General features: G+C 37.7%; 1 protein-coding gene across 2 annotated transcripts in view; it reads right to left on the bottom strand.

The window, feature by feature from the left end:
* Positions 1-27,119, bottom strand: part of RASGRF2 (Ras protein specific guanine nucleotide releasing factor 2) — a 336,581-nt gene that overhangs the window by 59,772 nt on the left and 249,690 nt on the right. For both annotated transcript variants that reach the window (XM_036735869.1, XM_036735878.1), the window contains exon 18: positions 13,417-13,523. In XM_036735869.1, the coding sequence (XP_036591764.1) occupies positions 13,417-13,523 (107 nt within the window). The remainder of the gene's footprint in view (positions 1-13,416; positions 13,524-27,119) is intronic.

Raw genomic sequence — 27,119 nt, 5'->3', positions numbered from 1 at the left:
AGGTGAAAATACTGCAAATGAACAGAAAGAAAGAATTCAAGTGTCATGGAACCACAGTCAAGGTCATAAAAGATTTAGCAGCTACCCTACTAAGAAAGAGAGGGCTTGGAATTTAATATTCTATATGGTAAAGGATCTAGGATTATAGTGAAGAATAAACTATTCAGCAAAACTAAGTATAATCCTATGGGTAGAAAAATGAACATTTAATGAAATAGAAGACTTTCAAGCATTCCTGATGAAAAGACCAGAGCTGTGACATTCAAACACAAAACTCAAGAGAAGCACAAAAAGATAGACATGAGGGAGAAATCATAAGGGACTCTGTTCAGTTGTTTCAGTAGTGTCTTTATGACTCCATTTAGGGTTTTCTTGGCACAAGAAAATAGCAGTAAACAAACCTTTTCCAAAGATAATGGAGTGGTTTGCCATTTCTTTCTCCAGTTTATTCTACAGATGAGGAACTGAGGCAAACAGGGTCAAATGACTTGCCCAAGGTCATACAGTTAGCAAGTGTTTGAGGCCAGATTTCAACTCAGGAAGATGAGTCTTCCTGACTCTAGGCCTAGCATTCTATCCAATGTACCACCTAGCTGCCCCATAAGGGACTAAACAAGGTTTAACTGTTTTTATTCTTATATGTAGTTACTACATGTAACTCCTCAGAACTTTATCATCATCAAGGGTCTCTGAGGGAGTTTAATTAGTCAAAGGGCCTGGGTGTGATTCTATCATTTTAGGATGATCTCAAAAGAAGAATGGAAGCATGGGGAAGAGAAATGTACTGGGAAAGGGGGAAAGGGAAAGGAAGAATGGGGAAAATTATGCCACATAAATGAGATATACATGAAAGAGCTTATACTATGGAGGGGGGTGTGAAACTCACTCGCATCTGAATTGGTTAAAGGAGGGAAGATTAACAAAATTCAGAGTTTAAAAAAATTGAACTAATAAACAAAACTAGGAGCTGTTTTAAAAAAAAAATAAAATAGATAAGCCATTGGGTAATTTAATTTAAAAAAAGAAAGAAGAAAAACCAAATTACCAGCATCAAAAATGAAAAAGGTGAATTCACAACCAATGAAGAAATGAAAGCATTTTCCCCAACTATACAACAATAAAACTGACAATCTAAATGGAATGGATGAATGTTTACAAAAATATAAATTTCCCATATTAATAGAACAGGAAATAGAAGACTTAACCATTTCTTAGAAAAAAATTAAACAAGCCATAAGTAAGCTCCTAAGACGGGGAAAAACCCAGGACAAGATAGATTTAAAAGTGAATTCTACCAAATAATTAAACAACACTTAATTCTAATACAACATAAAGTGAAAAAATAGAAATAAAGGATTTTTACCAAATTCCTTCAATGCACAAATATGGCTTTGATACCTAAAGAAGGAGTGTCAAAACAGAGAAAGAAAACTATAGACCAATTTCCCTAATGAAATTTGATGTAAAAGTTTAAATAAAAAACTGGTAAGGAGATTATAGCAATATATCACAAAGATCATATACTATGGCCAGGCTGGATTTAGACTACCAATAAAAGGTTGGTTCAGTATTAGGAAAACAGTAAGCAGAATTGACCCTATAGATACCAAAACCAAAAATCAAATGATTATTTAAAAAGATACAGAAAAAGCTTTCAACAAAACAAAACATCCATTCTTGTTAAAAAAAAACACTAGAAATCATAGGAATAAATAGAATTTTCCTTAAAATGATATGTAATATCTATCTAAAACCAAGACCAAGCATTATCTGTAATGAGGATAAGCTAGAAACCTTTCTAATAAGATCAGGGGTGAAGCAAGTACCATTATTGTTCAATACTGTACTAATAATTCTAGCTATAACAATAAGACATGTAACAATAACATAGAAAGAATAAGCATAGGCAATGAGGAAACAAAACTATTACTTTTAGTAGATGATATGATGGTTTACTTAGAGAACCCTAGAGAGTCAGGTAAAAGCTAGCAAAGTTGAAGGATATAAAATAAGTCAACATAAATCATCAAAATTTATGTACATATCTATATCTATACATATACATATCTCCCATAAAACCCAGCAGAAAGAGATAAAGAAATTCTTTTTATTTATTTTTACTTTTTGGAGAGACAAATGGAGTTAAGTGAGAAAAAAAATTTTAAATAGTTACATACATCGTAAAATATTTGGGAGATTACCTGGCAAGACAAAATCAGGAACTATATGAACAAAACTATAAAACAATATTTACACAAATAAAGACGGGTCTAAACAACTGGAGAACCATTAATTGCTCATGGGTAGGCCAAGCCAATATAATAAAAATGACAACACTAACTAAATTAATTTACTTACTCAGTGCTATACCAAACTACCAAAGAATTACTTCATAGACCTTGGGGAAAAAAATAACAAAATTCTTCTGGAGGTAAATATTAAAAGAATCAATGGAAAAAAACTGGGAAAGAAGGGGCCTAGCATTATCAGATGTCAAACTATACTGCAAAGCTGTAATAATCAAATCAATCTGATAATAGGAAGAAATAGAGAGTTTGCTCAGTGGAACAGATTAGGTACACAATATACAGAAGGAAATGAACACATTAACCTAGTGTTTGAAAACCCAAAGATCCTAGCTATTAAGGCAAGAACTCAAAAGACTGGAAAGCAGTCTGACAGAAACTAGGAACGGACCCACCATATGCCAAGATAAGCTCAAAGTGGGTGCATGATTTAGACATAAATGATGATATCATAAGCAAATTAGTGGAGCAAGAAAGAAATACCCTGTCAGATCTATGGACAGGTAAAGAGTTCATGGCCAAATAGGAGATAAAATGGATCATTTTAATTCTATAAAACTAAAAAGATTTTTTTAAACTAACAAAACCAATGCAGCCAAAATTAGAAGAAAAGCAGGGAACTGGGAAAAAATATTTGCAGCAAGTTTCTCTCATAAAGGTTTCATTTCTAAAACATGTAGGGAACTGAGTCAAATTTACAAAAATAAGAGCCATTAAGTTTTCAAAGGAAGAAACCAGAGCTATCAATACCCATAGGAATAAAATGTTTTAAATGACTAATGATTAGAGAAATGCAAATCAAAACAACTCTGAGATATCACTTCACAAACATCAAATTGGCTAAGATGACAAAAAAGGAAAACAACAAACATTGGAGGAGATATGGAAAAACAGGTACAGTAATATATTTTTGGTGGAGCTGTGAAATCATCTAACCCTTTTGGAAGCCAACATGGAGCTATGCCCAAAAGACTATTAAGTTGTGCTTACCTTTTGACCCAAGAGTACCACACTAGGGCTAAACCCCCAAGGAAATAAAAGAAAGGAAAAGGACCCATATGTATAAAATTATTTATAGTAGCTCATTTTATGGTGGCAAAGAGTTAGAAACTGAGGGAATTCCCATCAATTGGGGAATGGCTGAATGAAATTATAGTATGTGAATGTGATGGAATACTATTATGCTGTAAGAAATGATGAAGAGGATGGTTTCAGAAAAACCTGGGAAGACTTATATGAACAGATGCAAAGTGCAGTGAGCAGGAGAACAATCTATGCAGTAACAGCATTATAAAGATACTTAGTAACTCTCACCAACACAACGATCCACCAAAATTTCAAAGACTGAGGCAGCTAGGTGATACAATGGATACAACGCTGGGGCTGGAGTCAGGAAGACCTGAGTTCAAATCTGGTCTCAGACACTTACTAGCTATATGGCCCTGACCACATTGTCTAACTTGTTTGCTTCAGTTTCTTTATTTGTAAAATGAGGATAATAAGAGCACCTACCTCCCAACATCATTGTGAAGATCAAATGAGATAATAATTGTAAAGCACTTAGCACTGTGCCTGGCACATAGTAAACACTATATAAAATGTTAGCAATGATGAAGATGATGATGATGATGATGTTGAAAAATGCTACCCACCTCCAGATAGATAACTGATGGACTCAGGATGCAGATTAAAGCATATTTTTTAATTCTTCTCTTTTTTTCCTTGAACTTAGCTAATGTAGAAATTTGTTTGGCATGACTATGCATATTTGTAATGAGTCTTATTTTTCTTGCCTTCTCAATGGGTGGGAGAGGGAGGAGGGAGAAAAGAATTTGAAACTAAAATTTTTTTAAGATCTCTGTGCTTTAAAAAAAGTAATTTAATAAAAATATATAATTGGTGTTCTTTGTAATCCTGTGTATTTTATTTTATGAATTTAAAAATATTATTCTGAGAAGGGGTCCACAACACACACAAAAAAGCCTAACAACTCCTAATCTAAGGAGGTTTCTAGACCCTGGAAAACAACGAGATAGTGTTAACATATTGGCCCTTCCATTAACAACTGGGCTTAATTTTGTAATCTGCATCAATACTATGTGCATACAATCAACTATGTCTTTTCATTTTTCACATCCAGAAATGAAAGGGCAAGAGGCTCATCTCAGGCCAAGACTGGCTCCTCTAAATCTCACTTCCCAGAATCAGGCAGCAAAGTCAGTAAGACATCTGGGATAAAGAACTAATAGTTCTTTACTCTCAGTTCTAAATGCCCACATTGCTCACAATAAAAGTGCTAAAGCACCTTGAAATGTGTTAGAAATATAAACAACTGGGTTTATTTTGGAGATGACATTGCAGAGAAAGTATACTTGTGAGTGGAGAAAAAAGCATAACATACATTCCCTGTACAAACCTTTACAAGTAAGATACCCATAAGACACCTGTAAAGTTGCCACGTAAAAAAAAAATTAGTTATGTTAAAGTGATTTCATTAGTCCACAAGCCTGAGAATGTTCATTTCTTCTACTAAACTGTACTTTTAGGGCCCAGTGCAGTGCTCGCATATCATGTAATACGTGCTAAAGCTATCTTATATAACAATAGATCGATGGCAATACGAATATATTTATTATAAGTGCTCCAATGATCCATCCTTGCTTATGTGCTATTCCAATTTTATAAACAAACTGGGTGAAGGCAGGGACCAGTCCATTTTTCTTCTTTCTATTTCCTGTGCCTAACATGCAGGAGATGCTTAATAAATATTTGTTGAATTGAAATGCATCAGTAGCCAACAATGATGTTGATGAAGCTTTTCAGAGCTTGCAGAGCCAGGTGTGGATTGCTCACTTGTACTCTGTGGTCAATGTGCATCCTCCTAACCAAATGGAAAGACTGTCTCTACAGACTGATTATTCAAGAGGGCAGTTCAAGAAAACCAAATTTGCTGCAGACTATATGCAGTTTTCAGCAGAGGCTCAACCACAGACTTGATCTCTTCCAAATTACATGTGAACTTATCATTTACCCATAGCTAGCCAATCATAATACATCCAGGGAAACCTCTGCTGTCCTGAAAACCTACAGGGAGCCAGCAAAATTTGCAAATGAAGTGAAAGGACAAACAGCAGCAGTGAACAAAGACAAGCATGAAAAACAGACAGGTAAAGAAGGGGACTAAAACAACACACCTGCTTAGCTTTCCTATACTAACCTGATTTCTGAACCAAGCAACACTTGGGCTTGCAGGCTTTGCCTTGACTGATTCTGCAACATATAACTTTAAGAGCTAGAATATTACTCCCTGAGGACATTCTGCACAATAGCATTAAGATGTAAAGTGAAGATATGTAATTAACCTGCCCGAAGGCAGCCATTCACAGGAATCCTGGTATGCAAAAGTGGGAGAGCACCAGGATTCTGGTTCAGAAGACCCGGGTTTAACATCTACCTCTGCCCTTTTTTTCTGTTACTTCTCTCTGAGCTCTGTTGGTAAAATGAAGGCATTAGACCAACTAATCTCTACACTCTAAACCCCAGGATTTTTCTATTAGTATAACCCTGCAGGCTTCAAAGCTTTCCATGTTCATTATCTCATTTGGTTCTAAAAAAGGCAGACAGATATGATGTAGATAATTATCCCCATTTTAAAGATAAGGAAACTGAGGCATAAAACAACCAAGTTTTATTTTTCTCCCTCTCCTTTAAACTTGTTTATTTTTAACATTCTTTTTTGGAAATTTTGAGTATCAAGTTCTCTCCCTCCCTCCAGCCCCTCTCCCATCTTACCATCGAGAACATAAGAAATGTGATATCAATTATATATGTGAAGTCATACAAAACACATTTGTCTTGTTGCAAAAAAAAATGCAAGAAAAATAAAGTTAAAAAATTATACTTCAATTTGCCCTGAGTTCATCAGTTCTCTCTCTCTAGAGGTAACATTTTCCATCGTGAGTCCTTTGGCATTATATTGGATCACTGAATTGCTCAGAATAGTTGTCTTTCACAGTTGATCAACATTGCAATACTGCTGTTATTGTGTACAATGTTCTCCTGGTTCTGCTCACTTCATTCTGTATCAGTTCATAGAAGTCTTCCCAAGATAACATATTTCAAGAGTGACCAGCAAAATTGGAGTTATGATGGCAGAGTAGCAGGAAGCAGTGCAATGAGCTTCCCCTCACCCCCACCTGTAATGGTAATGTAAATTTGAAGATCTTTCCATCCATTAATAGGCCCATGTGACCTGCTTATGTCACAGGAAGCCTAAGTCACTTATGGTAGGAAGAGCTTGCTGAACAAGTGGAACAGGAAAGGGTGGAGCAGGAAGGAAGTTGGTTGGTCAGAGCAGTTAGAGCTAAGGGAGAGAGCAGACACAGGCAAAGAGTCAGCTAGGATTTGTAAGTGTTTGTTTGTGGGAAGGCCCCAGTGTGGAAGGAAAGGTTCTGGGATGGAATGGCTCCCTGCTGTGATAATGTATATTAACTTCTTTGCTGCTTGAATGGATTAGACTTACTGGTTTAAGGATTTGGCTTTCTGGTGTCTGAATAAATGTTTTGCTTCTGTCTTTTACATGGAGTGTCTGTTACATTTTGTGATTCAGAACCATGCCAGCATACCCATAACAACAGCAACTGTTGTGAATATTGCCTTGGTGATACACCACCCTAAAACTCCTCCAAAGAAATGTAGAAAATGCACAAGACTGAATCCTGATGGGGAAATTCAAAGAAAAGTCACAGTGAGTCATTTTCCAGTTCAGGTCAGCACAGAGAGACAGAAAGAGTTCTACGTTGTCTGGGGAAAGGGTCTGGCCAGGAGTGTAGAGCACTCTAGCATCCAAGGAGAGGCCATGAACGAGGAGGTCTGAAACCCTTCCTGGGGTGGCCCCACCAGGACAGATGTGAACTGGCAATTCAGTTGCTCACTGTCCAGTTCTAGTTCACAGATTCATGGTGGATTGAGAAGGGAACCTGTGCCTGTTCCTCTCTACACCCCTCCTGTGCTCTAGGATGTGTTCCAAGAGAGAAGCAGGTTCAGAAGGATGCGGCAGCAGTATAGCTCAGTTCCCAGGACCAGAGTGCGGTCTCAGTTCTTGCTTCTAGTCAGGTCTGAAGCCTGCAGAAGAATAACAAGGACAGGAATCCCACAGCAAAGGAGAGCCTGCAGGGCTTTCCAGTTGGCTGATAGGGGCTAAGTCCAATAGTAGTCTATTCCATCCAAACCCAGGTCAACAACTTGTAGAACTCTGATCAAAAGGTTAGCAATCAGACTCTGTCCTGGATTGGATGACTTTAGGAGCACTGAGAGCTGCAAATCCCCAGTCTGAGCCGTCCCTGAGATCCTGAAACAATATAACACCTGAAACCCCTCAAGGAAGCAGCAACAGCACTAGCCCATACATTCTAACAGTAGTGCACCGAGCCCGAGCCTGGCCCTGACATCAAGTTGAAAGTCAGGAGGCAGGCTGAAAGAATGAACAAACAAAAGAACTGCACAATACACAAAGCCATTATGGTAACAGGGACTCTCAAGATACAAACCCAGAAGAAGAGAATGATTCTAAAACATTGTCAGGAAAAACCTAAAAGAAAAACACATCTTTGGTGCAAATTCAACTAAAATTCCTGGAAGAGATGAAGCAAGAGTTTAAAAAAAGAGAGATAAAAATGTTTTTGTCAATGAAATGATAGTGCTAGAGGAAAAATTTGGAAAAGAAATAAGAACTATGGGAGAAAGAACTGGAAAGGTAATCAGTAGCTTGGCATAAGAAGTAGAAAACTTTGCCAAACAACAAAGTGCTTGAAAATCAGAATGGACTAACTGGAAGCCAGTGACTCTATGAGCCAACAAGAAATATTAAAACAAAGTAAAAAGACTGAAAAATTAGAAGAAAATGTAAGTTATCTCATAGCAAAAATAACTGACCTGGAAATAGATCAAGGAGAAAAAAATCTGAGAACCACTGGACATCCTGACAGCCATGACCAACAAAAGGTGAGACATCCTATTTCAAGAAACCTTAAGAGTAAATTGCCGAGATCTTATAGAACTAGAGGACAAAGGGGGAAACACAGAGAATCCACTAGTCTCTTCCTGAGAGAAACTCCCAAATGAAAACCAGCAAGAACATTAAAGCTGAAATCTAGAATTTCCCAAAGAAAAAATACTGAAAGTAGCCAGAAAGAATTCAAGTACTAAGGAGCTGCAATCAGGATCACCAATGATTTAGCAGCCACTGCTATTAAGTGGAAAGCCTGAAATGCCACATTCCACAAGACAAAAGATATAGACTTACATCCAAGAATAAAGTGAAGTGAAGGTAAACCTACAGGGGAAAAAATGTACCCTTAATGAGATACTCTCATGTATTTCTGATAAAACGACCAGAACTATGTAGAAACTTTGAAGTTCAAACCTGGGAATTTAGAGAAATATAAAAAGGTAAATACGATAAACAAGGATAAAGGACTAGATAAAGATAAACTGCTCACGTTCTACGATGGGGAAGCATGAGCCCTCTATGAACACTATCCTTAAGCAAGATCCCAGAGCAAATCTAATTTAGACAGAATACCTGGGGTGTGGTTTTGCTATGTCTTGATGATCTTAGGAGAAGAATGGGTAGGGGAAGAAGAATACACTAGGGAAGAAGGGAAAGAAAGGTTAGTGGAAATTGCCTCATTTAACAAGGGTTTCCAAAGTAGACATCTATATAAACAAGAAGAAGGGAGTGCGGAGAAAGGGGCACTTGAACCTCATACATCTGAACCAGTTAAAGGAGAAAAGAATACACAAACACAGAGCTAGGTACAAGAATATATTTCACTCAAGAAGGAAACAGGAGAGAAAGGGGAGAAAGGGAGAAGAGAGAATTAGAGGGAGGGTAGTTTAAGGGAGGAATTAGTCCTAAGGAAAACAAACCCTAAGTTTGTATAAAAATATAATTCTTTTTGAATAGCAAAGAGTGGGAATCTGACAGGGACTGGGGAACAGCTGAACAAATTATGGTATAGAAATATAACAGAAAACTATTTTTCTATAAGAAATGACGAAGGGCATGGTTTCAAAGAAACTTGGGAAGATATATAAATATATATGTATATATACAAATACATACACATTGAATTGATGCTGAGTGAACAGAAGCAGAAGAACAATTAATACAAAGACAACATAGTGAAGACAAACAACTTTGAAAGAACTAGGAACTCTGATCAACCACAATTCTAGAATGAATGATTAAATATACTATCCATTTCCTGATAGAGAGGACTCAGCATAGAATAAGACAAAATTTTCTGAACATGTTTTGCTTGACTATACATACTTATTACATGTTATAGGGGCTTTATTTTAATTTCTTTCTCATTTGGGGGTTTGGGGTGTGACAGATAGAAGGTAGATTTTTGTTGACAAAAAATACATAATTTTTTTTAAAACAGTAACCAAAAAAGTTAGGAATGCTTTAGCATGCTACCAAAGCCTCGAATTACAGAGACACAACCTAAAGCCTATAAATCTGAAGAGCAAAGCCCATCCAGAAGTGACTGTCATATTAAAGCATTTGTAGCTAGAAAGAAACGAAATAGCCTCACCTTTAAGGTACAAGAGTTATTTGGTCTTAATGCATCAATAATACTAAGGGAGAGCTGTTGCTCTTCCTGTTAGAAAAGGTAGCATTCTATTCCTAATTAGTTTGACTGATGGCACATGGGGCTGGTATTCTGAGGAAATTCACTCTCCTTGGAGGACTGACCTTCATGTTTCTGCTACTTTCAGTTTCCCTGAGTAAAGCAGAGTCCAACTATGTTGACATTTAGTATATATGTCACACACACACACACACACCAGCTGCAGCAAAAAACATTGTTCCTTGTCTATAGGTCTTTGTAATCCATTCACTAGAGAATTATTAAATAATTAATTATTTGGAAGAGTTGGAATTACTACATTAAAGGAAAAAAAGTCAGCAAGATAGCAGTTTTAGTGCTTCAGTGTCTTTGAAATTCAAAAATAATTTTAAGCATTCAATAAGCTTGGAGAGGTGGCTTAGCACAGTGAACAGAGAACTGGCCTTAGAATCAGGAAGGACTAGGTTCAAATCCTACGTCTGATGCTCACTATCTGTGGAATCCTAGCCAATTCATTTGCCTCTCACTATCTCAGGTAACGTTCTACAGTTATAAATTACAGATATGCCAATTAGCTTTGGAGGACAGTGTTTCCATATGATTACTGGCAAAATCACAGGTCTAGACCAAAAAGAGAAAAAAGCATGCCACATAACAGCCATTTAGAACTAGTAACCCACCAAAATAAAACCGGGTACTTCTGGCAGATTAGCAAATTATATGTAATATCCAATAGGGGAAAATTATATCCTATAACTTTAAAAAAAGTTTTTACTTAACCAAACTTCCCATCTCTAGCTTGTCTATTCTTAATTAAGTATTCTTGACATATATTAAGGTTACTTTAGTGCAATCAGAGTGTGCTTACAGAAGAGTATAATTATGACACAAATACATATATATAGACATATAAAGACAAATACTACTTTCTATTTGTGAGCAAACACTTGAGATTCAAAGTCCACCAGGAAGACAAAAGTCAAGATGACCAGTGGATGCAGTGGATGACCTTGGTGTCTTTGATGTACGAGCAAGCTCTAAGCACTCCACAGCATTTGCTTCAGTCGCCTTCATGGCTGTTGGAATGAATTGTTCTCATCTGCCCATTTCACTAGGGATAGTCTTTACATGGTTGGGGGTAGACATCCCCCTAACTCACTGATGGGTTTGGGGCCTGTCAATTCCTCAGCCCTGGTTTAGCCTGTCTGCTAAGATGGCTTTACCAGAGTATGCAGAGCAGTGCAATGTTACGAGTGCTTTCATTTGGCACACTATTTCTCTAACAAATAAACCTAAGATTCACACTCTTAAAATAGGAAAACAAAAGTAGGACACATATCCTAAGGCAATGACTGCTAAGTAGAAAGGTAACAGAATCATTCTATATGATATAGACAGGTAAGAAGACTAAAAGAAAACTCATTAAAATGAGCAAGGAGGAGGCAGGGATAAAGTAATCAGATGATGAGACAATTGTGTAAGGGCCACCCGAAACCCAACTGCAGGACTCAAATGCAACAACTCATTGAATAGAATGTAATAGAGGAAGTATAACTAGCAAGATTTTCCTAAAATGCATGGGGGACATAGGGCAGCCCAGGCCTATGCTTATATAATAAGCTTGTGCTGGGAAAATACTGCATCCCCTTACTTACACTTTTCATACTTAGTTCTGCTTTCACCATCCCCTTTGAGAATGGAATTTTGAGAACACCCTGTTAATCGGCAGTGAGAGAGGAAATGCTTTCTCAAGCACCCATAAATTTGAAATAATGGGGGCAGCTGTGTGCTTGGGCTGGTCCATAAAAGATGGGCCTCTTGGGGTTGCTAAAGGATTATGTGGCCACTAGTACACCATTTGGAGAAAGAGACCATCGTTTCACACAGGAATCTATTTCCCACATTAAGTGAAGCAAGAATGTAATGGTATAATTCAACCTCATCTGTCCAGCAGACCTAGTTAACAATGCACACAGAGGAGCTTTGCTTTAGCATTATTTGCTAGACAGAATGGGGCATCAAACAGGTTTTTCTTAGACAGCATCTGTGGGAATTCAGTTATTGTTATTCAAGGCAACTGCCAGGTCTGGATCCTCAGAGATGGTGTATGGTGGAAGAACACAGAAAACCTAGGCTCTAGTCCCAACAGCATTGCTAGCTAGCTTTATGATCTTAGTCAAGTCCCTGAATCTCTGTGGGTCTCAGTTTGTTCAGCTGTAAAATGAGGTGACTGGACTCACTGTCTGATCTTTAATGTTCTTTCTAGTCCTCAGAGGTCGATAGAGAGGTTCTAAGATATTTTTGTGTTTTAAAGTCTTTTTCTTCCTCCTTTTCACTAACTGGTGATGTACAACGTCTGATTTGTTGTGATTCAGTCCTTTTTCAGTTGTGTCAGACTCTTTGTGATCCCATTTGGGGTTTTCTTGGCAAAGATACTAGAGTGATTTGCTTCTCCAGTTCTTTTACAGATGGGTAAACTGAGACAAACAGGGTTAAGTGACTTGCCCAAGGTCACACAGCTAGTAAGTGTCTGAGGCCAGATTTGGACTCAGGGTCTTCCTGATTCCAGGCCTATCGCTCCATCCACTGCACCGCTTAGCTGCCCCTACAATGTCTGATAGCCTTTAATAAATAATAGCATTAATTCAATGACCTGCCTTCATATGCAGACCAGTATTTCTCTTCAAAGTTTTCTAGTCTTGAGTCAGGAGTTTAATATATCCTGGAGTGACTACAGGAGAGAAAAATTAAACTGAATCACTTCCAAGGAAGTGGACCCTCTTAATTATATGATCCTAGAAGAGAAAAGCATCACGAACTACCCGAATGAATCCAGACAAGTAAATAAGGACTAGACTTATTTTCTCTAATGAGCTTTAATTCTGCACTAGAAGGAGAAACCAAATTGCCACAGAAAATGAATGTGGATCAAAAGGCAGTCCTGTTTAATATCTTAAATCACTTAAAATACATGCTTTACATCACAGTAATTTTTTTTGTGAACTGAAGATAGGAAAAACAGGTTTGGATGTGGTACAAGAACATTTATTGATTTGATCTGAGAAAAGTGAGGACCTCCTTGGCTCATTTTCTAGGGGAAAAGTGTGGTGTAGGGGAAAGAACATTGTGCTCAAAGTCAGGAGGCCAGGATTCTAAGCCTTCCTCTGCCATTTAATGGCAGCATGACCTTAGGTAAGTCACTTCATTTCTCTGGACCTCTATTTTCTTATAAAAGAAGGAATTTGTACTAGAGGATCTCTAAGGGCCTTCTGGTTCTTTTAGTTTCTAATTTATGCTGCGTAAAGACAAAGTAGGTCACGATGTGTGTTATTCTGACACCACTTACCTGCAGACCTGAAAAATGCTCATCATATTCCAGGGTACTGCTGTTTTAAATCCTTTAACATAAATAAGCGAACAAACAAATAAATGAATGATAAATAAATAAATAAACAAACCATTAAAAATACCTGTGAGTGCTTTGAGACCCAGTGACGGAGGACATTCAGTACTCGGTTGGTAGCTGTTCTGCGTATTATGAACTCTTTGTCGCAGGTTCTCTCACTGTTGTTAAATCCTTTGGAGGAAAAATTACATTGTAGTTAAAGCCAATCCACCGAATCTTGGAAAAGGTCATTTATTTTGGGACACTATTTGAATGAAACTCACAAATGAAACCTACTGCTATACAAGTACTGGGGACTTCCAGCCACTGTTAATTCTATTTACCTATTATATTCCCAGTTTCACATGGTTGCAGGTGCAGTGAAATGAATGCCTCTCACACGTTGTTAATACCATTAATTACATGTAAAACTGGTTGAATAACTAGCTTTCTCTCCCAGTTGGAATCACCTTATTCTATCATGCAAATTTTCAAAATTGTGTAATTGGGTCAGTATTAACTCATGCTTTTGATCAAAAAAATAACTATATAAGAAAATGGTCATTACTGTATTGGGCCCAGATTATGTGCATACCTTTAACCTATAGATTATATAAATGCCAAAATCAAATTTTAGAGTTACCTCTTGACTCTGTGTATCTTGTAAACATAAATCTAGTATCCTGTGGATGGTGAGGGCAAAGGCCACATCTCTGTGACTTCACCCAGAATTTAGCACTTAATAATCTCTGTCATATAATGCTGCAGTGTTGTTACTTGCTCAAAAATAATAGTCAAAAGAGCCAATCTACAGTCACGCCTATAGGAGGACAGTGAAGTGAAGAACCTCTATGAAGGAGGACTATGGGAACTTCAACGCATTGCTATCTCACATGATTCCATTTTGAAGTTGTAGCTGAGACTGTACTTTTCAGAAGGTCACCATGGATTTGTAGTCAATAATCATAGTCTCACAGACTTAGAGGTAGGAGAGGCCTTAAAGATTCTGTAGTCCAACCTCCTCATTTTACAGAAGAAGAAACTGAGACCTACAGAGGAAGGCCTCGGTCAAAGTCAAGTAGGAAGTGGAAGATGTGGGATCTGAACCCAAGGCCTCTGAGTCCATCATACCACACAATATATGAACAGGTAGAAATGGTTGTGAATAGAACTAAGCAGGAAAGATGAGAAGAAGAACTTAGACCAGATCAAGTATTCACAGAGGAGGGGTCCATTCAGAAGGTGAAGACTTTGAGGACATGGAGGGACTGATTCTCAAGATGTCTGAAAAAGGAGAAGATACCAAATGCTTTGAAGGGGAAAATGGTAGACTTTAGTAACACCCAAAAAGGTGACTGAGGAAATACTGACAATATTAATAACTCTTGACCCATATTCTTATTTTCACATCTCTACAAAATCTTTATTATAACAATAAGAGCCAGTCATCTATGTTACCTTAAATTGTGTGCTCAACAAAGGTAAGGCTTGATTATTTTAGTGAAGATAAGCACAGATGGTATAGGATCACCATGAACATTCATAAACCATTCCTTCTAGACCTAGCTACTGAATCCTACTTCCATTCAGGTCTGACTGTTCATGGTTTTGATGTTTATAATGATTATCAACAACCAGCAATCTTTTGTATAAATGATATCTCAGCAAATTTAACTTATTTCTCTTATTCAAAATAGCTTCTAATCCTCTTATTGCTTACTTGAACCTAATACCTTATATTACTGGCAAGGTTCAGGAGTTTTCCTGTAAAAGGACAAACCACTCACTTAGGTCACCCTTCCAAACAAGGCATGACATATTTTACCTTGTGAATACTACCAAAATGGATCAGCCATATTTGGAGACTGGCCTTATGAACAGGTCAAGTTGCTGGCATCCTTAAGGTATGATTTTGAGTATGTTGGGAAAAGCTCCTTTGTCCTGGTGTCATGTGTGAAATTTTGCCATTAAATTCTATCACATAAGCCTTTGATATTAAACTTTTCTGGTCTTTAACATTCATTATCAATAAGCATTTATAATATAAGCACTTACTGCGTGCCTGACACTACACTAGAGTTATGAGAAAAAAAAAAAAGAATACAGACTCTGACCTCAAGGAGTTCCTCATTCTCAGATATTAAAATGCAAAAGCTAAAAAAAAAAACCCAAACCCTCCAAAACCAAACCCACCAACCAACTAATATCTTTCAACTGTTATCAACTAATACCCAACAGTTCACCAAATGATTTTCAAGAACCAAGCCTTGTAGTGTAGGTGCCTGGAATAGTTCCTTCGGGTAGGGACTAATTTTTTGTATTGGTATCCCCAGAATAGTTCAGTGTCTGGTATATATTAGTTGCTTCAGTACTTGGGGAGCAGGTCTCAGTGTGGTAGCTCAGCTCAGAGAACCCAAACAGGAGCATATTATATTGTCTTTGGACAGGAGTTTTAACTTCTGGTACCTGACTCTGTCATTAAAAATATTTTGATAACTATTTCAATATAATTGTTTTTCTAACCTGGAAAGACTTACATGAACTGATGCAAAGTTAAGTGGGCAGAACCAGGAGAACACTGTACACAGTAACAGCAACATTGTGTGATGATCGACTATGAATGACTCAGCTCTTTTCAGCAATACAATGATCCAAGAAAATCCAAAGGACTAATGATAAAGCATACTATCTGTCTCCAGAGAAAGAACAGATATTGTTTGAATACAGACTGGAGCATGCTATTTTTCACTTTCTTTCTTTCTTTTTTTTCTTTTATTTGAGTCTTTTCATACAAAATGAGTAATGTGGAAACATTTTATGTAATTGCACATGTATAATCTATATCTGATTGCTTTCCAATCAGGGATGGGGAGGGGGGAAGAAAGGGAGGGAGATAGGGATAGAATTTGGAACTCAAAACTTTAAATAAAAAGTCGTTTTAAAAAACTGTATTGACTTTATGGTGATATATAATCTCATCTTTATTTCATTATTTTTTAATTTTTTAATTTCTATTTTTGTATAAGTTTTATAATGTAAATAATTATTTGTATAGTAGTATTAATAAAAATATTAGCTAATATTTACATAGAGCTTTAAGACTTAGAAAGTACTTTACATTTTACATGTATTATCTCATATCATCCTTGAACAACTCTGAGATAGTTTTCATTATTATTCCCATTTTACAGATGAGGAAAGCTGAGAGATTAAGAGACTTGCTCAGGGTCATTCAGGCAGTACTAGCATTTGAGGCTTAATTCAATCTCAAGTCTTCCTGGCTCCAAGTCCAGAGCTCCATATACTATACTACCTGGCTGCCACATATGTGTGTGGGTATATATGTATATCTATCTATCTATCTATCTATGCATATATTATATATATGCACACACATGCACACACATATATACATATATACATACACACATATGTATATATATATATGTAATTTATAAATAAAAAATAATACATTTATTGAGAATGCATACTCAAAAAATTTTTACTGATAGGAGTATGTAATCAAAAAAGTTTGGAGACTGCCTATCTAGAGGAAAGGAGGACTGAGAACTAAAACCATGTAAACCAGAGAAAGGGCTGAGGTTGGCATTCCAGAGAGCCATGTATATGGGGGAACTATATAGCCCCTCCAGAAAACCATGTGGTCTCAGGGATAGTAGCAGACAGAGGCAATGATGGAGTAGTGAGGGGCTCCTGGGCAAGCCAGGAGCTGTAGAAATGTGAGCCAGCACCAGGGAAGGAGGAATGACTAATAGAATAGTCTCCAGAAGAGCAGTAAAATTTCTAGACCGAGGCTTTAGATATAGTAAAAGAATTCTTAGAAAATGAGGTGCTCCTTGTCTAAGCCTCTTAGTGAAAAGAGGAGGAATTTTGGGGCTACTCAGAAACTAAAGCCAAAGAGTAGGAAAGGATAGAGCCATGATGTAGAAGAGCAAACTATGAGTTATGTGGACTGTGTAAGACTAGGGGATGGGTTTATTCAACTTAAGGATAGCATATAGTATTATAAGTTGGGAAGACTGTGTGGGTTCCTAGGGGAGATGGTACTCATCAGAAAAGGTCTGCTTGTCTCTCTAGCAACATTTTGGATGGAGTGTAAAATACTTTATATGGATCCTCAATTCTTTTAGGTGCTATTAGCCCAATTTTATTATTTTTTATTTAACATTTCATTTTTCTCCAAGTACACGTAAAACAATTTTAACATTCATTTTTTCTAATTTTGCGTTCCAAATTCTCTCCCTCCTTACCCTCCCCCATCATTGAGATGACAAGCAGTTTTATATAGGTCATACATGTACAGTGAGGCAAAACATATTTTGACATTAGTCATATTGCAAAATAACACAGAGACCCCCTCAAGACCCCCAAATAAAGAGAGTTCTTAAAAAATTATGCTTCAATCTGCATTCAGACTCCACCAGTTCTTCCTCTGGAGGTAGACAGCATTTTTCATCATAAGTCCTTCAGAGTTGTCTTAGAGCATTGTACTGCTGAAAACAGCTAAGTCATTCAGAGTTGATCATTGTACAATATTGATGTTACAATGTTCTCCTGGTTCTGCTCACTTAACTTTGCATCAGTTCATGTAAGTCTTTCCAGATTTTTCTGAGAGCATCCTGCTCATCCTTTCTTATACTACAATTCTCTAGCAACTTTTGACTGCTTTCCCTTGGGTGGCAGGGGGAAGGGATTCAATCCTAGGATAGTATCAGAGGCTCTATGGAGAGGAAAGCAGAGTTGTTTCAACTCTTTAAGGTCCAAGTTAAAAGTCTTTGGCTTTCTATCAGGTATAGCCAAAATACTGCTACTACACTAGGCATCTTAAAGGGAGGTCTTTTTTCCTTTTTTGTGGAGACATAGACACAAGCACAATTCTGATGTTGTTAGGGGAAATCCTGGCAAATGACTCAAATTTTGGAGATAAAACCCTTGGTGTGTGCATGAACCAAAATAATATCCAGATTTTGTAAAAAATTCCCACTACTGAATCAGGTTTCAGTTCTAAGCTATAAATTCCATCTGAATAGAATAAATTCCTTCCTGTCTAGGAGGACATACTATGTAGCATTGTTTAGAAGCAGGAGATTTGACTACATGGCCTCCTGAGAGGCCCTTTGGCCTTGTAAATAAAAAAATAAGAGCAAGGGCTAGATTTCCTGGTCTTCTGCTATTGAATACAGAGGATTCCTGTCACATGAACACATTTCAGATGGCTCCAGGCTTTGATGACTTAGTGAGAACATTACAACACCAACGGGACCACCCTGTCAGTGGCATCAATCAGCACGATGAAGCATAAGTCTTGTCAGATCCCTCTAGGGCCAAAATTTGAACCTCTCAGAAAAGCTTAGCAACATATGAAATAACATAATAATGTACAACAAAATGCTTGGGGACACAGCTTCCTGGAAAAAAGTCTGACTTAAAAATAGTCTTACAATTTTAGAACCAGAACAGGTTTAAAGCTAGAAGGATCACAGAGCTGGGGATGGAAGGGACTTGAGTCATCACCCAGTCTAACCTCCTCAATTTACACACGAGGAAACTGAGGACCAAGGAAGTTACATGATGAAATACCAATAATTATATAGGACTTTTAGGACAGTGAGGTGGCACAGTGCATAGAGTGCTGGGCCTGGAGTCAGAGAGACTTATCTTGAGTTCAAATCTGGCATCGGACACTTCCCAGCTGAGTGACCCTGTGCAAATCACTTAACCCTGTTTGTCTCAGTTTCTTCTTCTATAAAATGTGCTGGAGATGAAAATGGCAAACCACTCTAGTATCTTAGTCAAGAAAACCCCAAATGGGGTCATGAAGAGTCAGACATGACTGAAGTGATTCAATAACATCAAATATAGGACTTTAAGGTTTTCAAATCAATTAACAAAAATTATCTCATTTAAGCCTGACAACAACCTTTACAGATGAGGATCATCAGATGCCCAAATCTGAATTCAGGTCTTGACACCAAGTAGATGCTCTATCCACTATGCCACAATGATTTTCTACATGTTTTGGGCCACTCCCTAAAACTTAGTAGACTAAGACATAGATGGACTGTATTATGCATGGGTAGAAGCAGCTCTCACATTATTATGCTATGATGTTATAGTTTTAAAATCTAAATTTGTAAAGGTTCTTTGACAACAAGCCTACTTACATCAATAAAAGGCATGTAAAAGTATGCCCGTTCAGTATACTCTCCATAGATATGCCCAGAATACTTGGGTCTAGGTTAGGGGCTATCTCAAGATGACAGAAAAATTTTATCTTGGTAAACATTCTCTCTCCCAAGGCTCTTTTTAAAAAAGAAATTAAATAGTATATATTGTTTGGCGAAAGAAGACACTACTCTTGGATAGCTCTTTGGGGAAAGATCATGAGTACAACAACAAAACATACATTGTGATACGGTGTTCACTTCTTTACCCCATGGCTGAGAGATATAGATGAATTATGTGAACTGTCAACAGTTTTCAACTCATGATTCAGCTTTAAAAGGAACAGAGTTAAACAGGTTAAGTCCCCCATTTTGACCAATTTTAATGCCATGCCTTTCTCGTACTAAAACATCACCGCAATGGCATTTCAAAATTCACAAGACTGAATGAAAAAATCAAACAAAGAATCTCGGGTGTTTTGTCTCGGGAGCCAGTTAGTTTCCTCAAATGGGAACTGTGCAGCTCAGTCAGGCAAAGCCTCCAGCCAAATGCCAGGTTGGTGGCCATTAACTTATTATGAGTTTGGCAACAACAAAATAAAATCACTGTATGATTCATTATGACTTTCCATCAACCAAAACAACATACCGCAGATTTTTTACTCACAATTCTATTCCCTCCCCATGTGAGCACAGTAACCATCTATTAATATTCTATTAGTAGACACTGACAATTGGTGGGAGGGAGGGGGGAGGAAGGGTTAGTTAGAGAGGAAGGACAGCAGGTGCCGATAAGGGGAGGAGAGCAATGGGAGAAGTGGAGAAATAAAAAAACATTCAGTAATGGGAATCTTCATCAAATATGAAAATGAAATGAGAAAAACCAAAGAATTTCATTTTCAGCTGACTGCAAATGAAAGTCTGCTAGTAAGAATAAAAACCAGTGAACTAGGGGACAGTTTTTCAAAGCCCATAATGATGATGAATGAACTAATGATATTTAAATATATAGTTATGAGAAAAATTTTAATGAGCATGGATTTCATTAACAAGGTGTAGTAATTAAACAATAGAAGGATTTTCCCCAAAACTAGTCCATGTAACTTTAATGAATGCCCAAAGACTATCAATTAGAGACTTACTGATGGAAATTAAAGTAATGCCAGAAATGCCACAATGCATCAAGAAAAGAATTGTTATAAGAAACCCCATAGCCAAGTGCGATGTCGAAGAAAGTAAATAAATGTCAAATGATTACTTAAATGCTTAGTAGAATGAGAAGAAGTGTGGCATGGTAGATAGAGAGGTTGTCTTAGAGTCAGAAAGACCTGGATTCAAGTCTTGCTTCTGATCTATGCTGTGTGGGTTACCCTGGACAAGTCATCTAACCTCCCACTGCCCCCAGGAAACTAAGACTATAAACTGCCAAAATGCATTAATAATGGAAGGTTACTCACAGTCAGAGTTCCTCATGCCAAAGGTTCTCAAAACTTTTTTTTTGAAGGCAGGGCAATTGGGGTTAAGTGACTTGCCCAAGGTCATGCAGCTAGTAAATGTGTCAAGTGTCTGAGGCCAGATTTGAACTCAGGTCCTCCTGACTCCAGGGCCAGTGCTCTACTTACTGCACCACCTAACTGCCTCTCTTCAAACTTTTTGTCTCACAACCTCTATACACTCTTAAAAATTAGTGAGTCTCCCCTTTCCAAGAGCTCTGTTTCTATGGGTTATATCTATTGATATTTGCCATATTAAAAATTAAAATATTTTAGTATTATAATGAAAATAGTTTTGACCTTGTAGAAGCCCTAAAAAAGGTCTGGGGGTCCCTGGACCACATTTTGAGAACCACTGCTCTATACCAATGAAATCACAGTTCTAGAAACTCCTTCCCTTCTAAAGGAAGTGGAATACAACTCACTATAATGGTGATCTAAGGGACAAGACCTACTGAGAGAAAGATATATGTTCTACTGCTATAAATCAAGAGTTCCTACATTTCTGTGTGTGTCATAGACCCCCCTTTGCATTCCTGTGAAGCCTCTGGAACCCTTTTCAGAATAAGGTTTTTAAACATATAAAATAAAATATATAGGATTACAGAGGAAACCAATCATATAGGAATACAGTTATCAAAATACTTTTAAAACATTCATAGACGCAAGGTTAAGAACCCTAGCTCTATAGTAAAAAAACAAACAAGCAAACAAAAAAACAAACCATTTAGTGTTTTAAGGTTGCTAAGGACATTTCAAGCTAGACATCTTAAACTCAAGATGTCCAAAAGTGAACTTTTTCCCCTCTCAACCTTCTCTTCTTCTTAATTCCCCTGTTTTGTTGAAGGTACCACCATCCTGATTCCAGACTCTCAGACTCAGCATTATCTTGGACTCCTTGTTCCCTCACCCCACATATCCAATCACTTGCCAAATCTTGCTGTTTCTACCTTTATAACATCTCTCCTAACCCATAAAAGTTTCCCTTGCCCTTTTACCACCACTTTCGTTTAGGCCCACATCAGCGCTCACCTGGATTATGGCAAGAGCTTCCTAATTACTCTCTGCCACAAAGGCCTCCTGACTCTAGTACATCCTACATACTACTGTCAAAATAATTTTCCTTAAGCACAGATCTGACCCCGCGACTCCTATATTCAATTAACTCCAGTGGCCTCTAGGATAAAATATAAACTCTTCCGTTTAGCTTTAAAAGCCCTGTACGGTCTAGCCCCAACTATCTCTCCAGCCATGCTGGATGTTACTCCTTGCCCCTCACTCTGTGATCCAGTGAAATTGGCTCTGCTGTGCTTCACACAAGCCTCTCCATTTCCATCTGTGTTTCTACATTGGGCACATGCCTGGAATGCATTTACTCCTAACCTGTGCCTTACAATCTCCTTCTCTTCCTTTAAGATGCAGTTCAAGAACCATCTTCTGCATGAAGATCCCTCCAAATGCTAGTGCCCTTCTTCCCAAATGGTGCTATATTAAATTAATCTGCATCTATTAACTTTCTATTTATGCTGTATGCATTTACATATGCATTTGTCTTTTCCATTAGAATGTAAACTCATTGGTAGTAGGAATTGCTTCATCCATTGTATCCCCAGTGCCTAGCACATACAAGGTGCTTTAAAATGTTTATCGACTGGTTTGAGGTTTCCAAAGTAGTGCATGAACACAGAAATAGGACATAATCTGGCCCTATAATATTAAAAGTCTGGATACTCCTCACTTTTCAAAGCAGGAATGTTTAATTCAACATATACTTATTAAACATTCATTGGATATACATACATAAATACCCTCAGCATTCATTATACAGCACAACACTGTGCTAAGGTGTTAGGTATACAGAGACAAAACCAAGACAATATTAGCTCTGAAGGAGCTCCCATTTGCTGATTGAAGAAGAGCAGAGTTATAGGGGGTACAGTAAACCTATGGTAAAAGAGTGCTCCCTCCCTCTTCTTTGCATCTCACTTTCAAGAATCTTAATTCTTTCTCCATAATGTCATCCCAATTTGGCCATTCCTCACTGGCCACCACCTTAGTTCAGGCTGTCATACCTAAATGAATACAGTGACCTCCTAGCTGGTCTTCTTTCCTCATTTGCCCCCCCCCCCCCCCCGCCTTCATCCCTTCTGCCGATTAATTTTTTTCTAAACACTGCTTTGGTATCTTACTCTCCTGCTCAAAACTTATAATGGCTACCACTGTGAACCTGAACCAATCAATCCTCCCCCTCACCCCCAATTTTCAAGGCTCTCCATTATTATCTGCTCCTACTCTACTTAGCCAATCACATTTCCCAACACATCTCAACATAAACTCCATGCCAACTGGTTTTCTAAGTGCTCGTGTCATCCAACACATTCACTCTACCTCTCTACCTTCGCCCATCTTATTCCTCATACCCTCTTCTTTCTGTTTACTCATCTCTTACCCGCCCCTTTAAATCCTAAATCGAGGTTGATTTCTTTGAATTTTCTTGACAATGAAAGTCCAGATTAAGCTCTCCTCACAGTTGATATCACAAAAGCAACACTTTATCTAATACTATCATATTCTTTAATTAGATAGCCTATACAAATGAACACTTTATTATATTAATAATAACAGCTAATAGTTAACATTTAAATGGCATTTATTATATGCAAGGCACTGTGCAAAGGACATTATAATTATTATCACATTGGATCCTCGCAACAGTGCTGGGAGGTGGGGACGATTACTATCATCACCATCTTACAAACAAGGAAACTGAGGCAAATAGAGGTTCAGTGCCAAGGTCAGAGTCACACAGCTAGTGAGTATCTGAGGCTGCATCTGAACTCAGGTCTTCCTGACTCCAGACCTGGCATTGTATCCAGTGTGTCACCTAAAACATCCAGTACAGAGATTGCCTTAATTGAAAATTAATCCAAGTTGAAGGGATACTCCCTGTGGATGGTGAGGGCCTCCCGGTGCTGGTGTTTGCAGATTACGACATGCAGGTTCCATGAATCCCTGGAGCATTAAAGGGCCCCCAGGAAGTGGCCTGTAACCACACAAAAGAATCTGGCCTGACTATACCCATAAGAAAAATCAAGTGATTGAAGAAGAGGATTGTCCAGATGACATATAACATGCAATCAGAAGGATTATAGGCAGGGGTTCTTAACCTGGTATTCATGGACCAAAGGATCTGTGCATGGATTTCAGGGTTTTGTGAACTAATGGGAAAAAGTTACATCTTTATTTTAATATAATTGATTTCCTTTGTAATCCTATGTATTTTATTTTATGCGTTTGAAACCACTATTCTAAGAAGTGGTCCATAAGATTCACCAGACTGCCAAAGGGGTGCATGACACAAAAATAGTGACAAAGGTCTCCTGTGGATCTTGCCCATCAGCTATTATCTGGTATGGATGGTACAAAAGGACACTTATCTGGGCCTAGAATTAAACAGAAGAAAGCCAAGGGGCTGGACTGCCTTCAGGAAATTGCAAAGTTTTTTTTTTTAATGACTTCTAATTCCTCTCAGAAACAAAGGCCCCTATTTTAAATATCAATATTCTCCCAGTGCTGTTAGATGATTTCAAAACATGGACCATGACAGGCCCTGAAGAAGTGAAAATGAGCATCAAAGAGAAAGCAATTACTCTTTCTGCCACAAATTCCATCCTGCACATTACTGCCAAAATGATTTTCTTAAGTACAGTTCTGAACCTGTGATTCCTGGATATGAGCAGGCTGTACCAAACTACAAGGAACACTGGAGAAGAACGGGAGTAAAAGATGTCATTGGGGAAATGTATGATTGAGAAGGAAGATTGAAGGGTCACATGGTAAGGGATGGCACAGGTAGGCAACATCTGTGATGTCAGAACAAAGTGAGCAAAGCCCCCAATAGGCTAGATTGACCCTTAAGGACATGGACAAGAGGCCCATAGAATGGGCGGGCATAGCTAGGTTCTACTCTGAATCTCTGTTGGGAATATTGAAGTTCATGAGAGATCACAGACCTATTTATGGATACTTGCACAAGGAATTAATGCATAGGGTACTCTTTTGTTTATTTTTCATCTCATGTGTGCATCTCTGATCTCTCCAACTGAAATGAAGGCTATTTGTGGGCAGGGCTAGTCTCTTAAGTTTGTTGATGTTTGTATTTTAAATCATTTAGCATTGTAAATGTATTGATTGGTACAAACTTCTAGTGGTACCTGCGATCTTCTTTAGAAAACCCACAGAAAGTGGTTGATAGATTAAGATATTATAGGCTGTGTTACTTACTTGGAATGAGAGAAGTTCCTAATTGAGACTTAACTTGGGCTTTGCAATATTGCTTATTTTTACAAGTGATACAAAAGCAACACCCCAATTAATTTATTATTTTCCCTCAAGTTACATTCCCAGGTATTTGTAATATCTCCATTTGTATTCCCTAAAAAGCATAAAAAGGTTTTATTTATTTTATGTGCAAACATATGCAATTGTATTATTTTACCTCAAAATGAGTCTTCTAATTGTTTTAATATCATTCAAACAGTTTCTTCTTCTGTCAATGATTGATAAAAGCAGCTTCTTTAAGAAACATTTTCTATACTGATAAAATGTTATGTTTCCTTCTCTAAGCTGAAATATTGCCATTAAAAATGGCAAAATGATGGAGATGTATGCTAACTTTTTATTAGTTAATATACTTTCTCTAAAAATTCATCAAGACTGAAGTCTCCTGTGAAACATTTCCACAGCATGGCACTTCAAACTCATTCTTTGTTTCTTATCAAGCCATCTCCTGATACTCACAGAGAGAATTTACAAATCACAGAAGATGATGCTTTGGAGTAGTCCTCCTCTCCAAAGGAAAGGACTGACAAGAAACCTGGTACATGTGCAACCTTTCAAGTATCATCAGCTTTTAATTATTTTCATGTAGTTTCTCCACGGAAAGCCTGGCTTTCAAGTTTACTGCCAAAAACCTACAGTTCTCTGGCTAATGACTTAATTACTTCCCTACTCCAGGAAAAATTTAAGAGTTGGCAACTCTGAGCAGGTTGTTGGTTTCAATCATAGTCTCTAAGGTCCTTGCCTTAGCTGGGAAAATGAGCTCACATCTTCCTTAGCACCTTCTAAATCAAGACTTCACAGTGTCTGTGGGTATGCATGTGTACCTATTATATATGTGTGTATGTGTGTGTGTGTGTGTACATACACATACACATATATACATACACATATATGATATGTATACATGGGTGTGTATAAAATGTTATATATTATATATACACATATTACATATATGTTTATATAAACACATATACAACATGTGTACATATAAGACATTATTATATTGTATGTTTATAACACAGTAACATTATATATGCTATTATACACACACACACACACACACACACACCCCTTGTGATTTCATCAGTATAGGGAGCTTTCAGGGCAGCTAGGTGGTTCAGTGGACAGAGTGCCAGGTCTGGAGTCAGGAAGACCTATGTTCAAATCTGGCCTCAGGCACTTACTAGATGTGTGACTCTGGGCAAGTCACTTCACCCTGTCTGCCTCAGTTTCCTCATCTGTAAAATGAGCTAGAGAAAGAAATGGCAAAGCACTCCAATATCTTTGCCAAGAAAACCCTAAATGGAGTCACAAAGAGTTGGACATGACTGAAATAATTAAACAACAAGGAAACTTGTAGTAAGGAACTCCTTCTACCAATGCAAATCAGCACCCTCTCTTTAAATGACAGTCCTATGGAGTTGCCTGAAGTACTGAAAGATTAAGCTCAGGGTCTCACAGCCAGCAAGAGTCACAGGCTGGAGCTGGAACCCAGGTTGTCCGGATTCCTGCGCTAGCTCTTTACCCAATACACACAATGCCCCTCATCATTTTGTTAGAAAGGGCTTCTCAGACCAGAACATTATTCCTCAGATAGAAGCACCCAAACTCATTCCAAATCTCAATAAAGTAAAATCTCAGTGATCTAGCATCCTCAGATAATCATCACCATAGTGAGCCAGGCAGCCAACAAAGAATAGCTTGTATTTATGTGGGGAGACAGCAAGGCTTTGCTCTGGCAAAAGCACAGTATAAAAGGACTTTGCTCC

The sequence above is a fragment of the Trichosurus vulpecula genome, chromosome 1 (genome assembly GCF_011100635.1).
Source record: "Trichosurus vulpecula isolate mTriVul1 chromosome 1, mTriVul1.pri, whole genome shotgun sequence".
Lineage (NCBI taxonomy): Eukaryota > Metazoa > Chordata > Mammalia > Diprotodontia > Phalangeridae > Trichosurus > Trichosurus vulpecula.
Note: the sequence above shows the minus strand (reverse complement) of the source record. Positions and strands in the feature narration are given on the sequence as shown.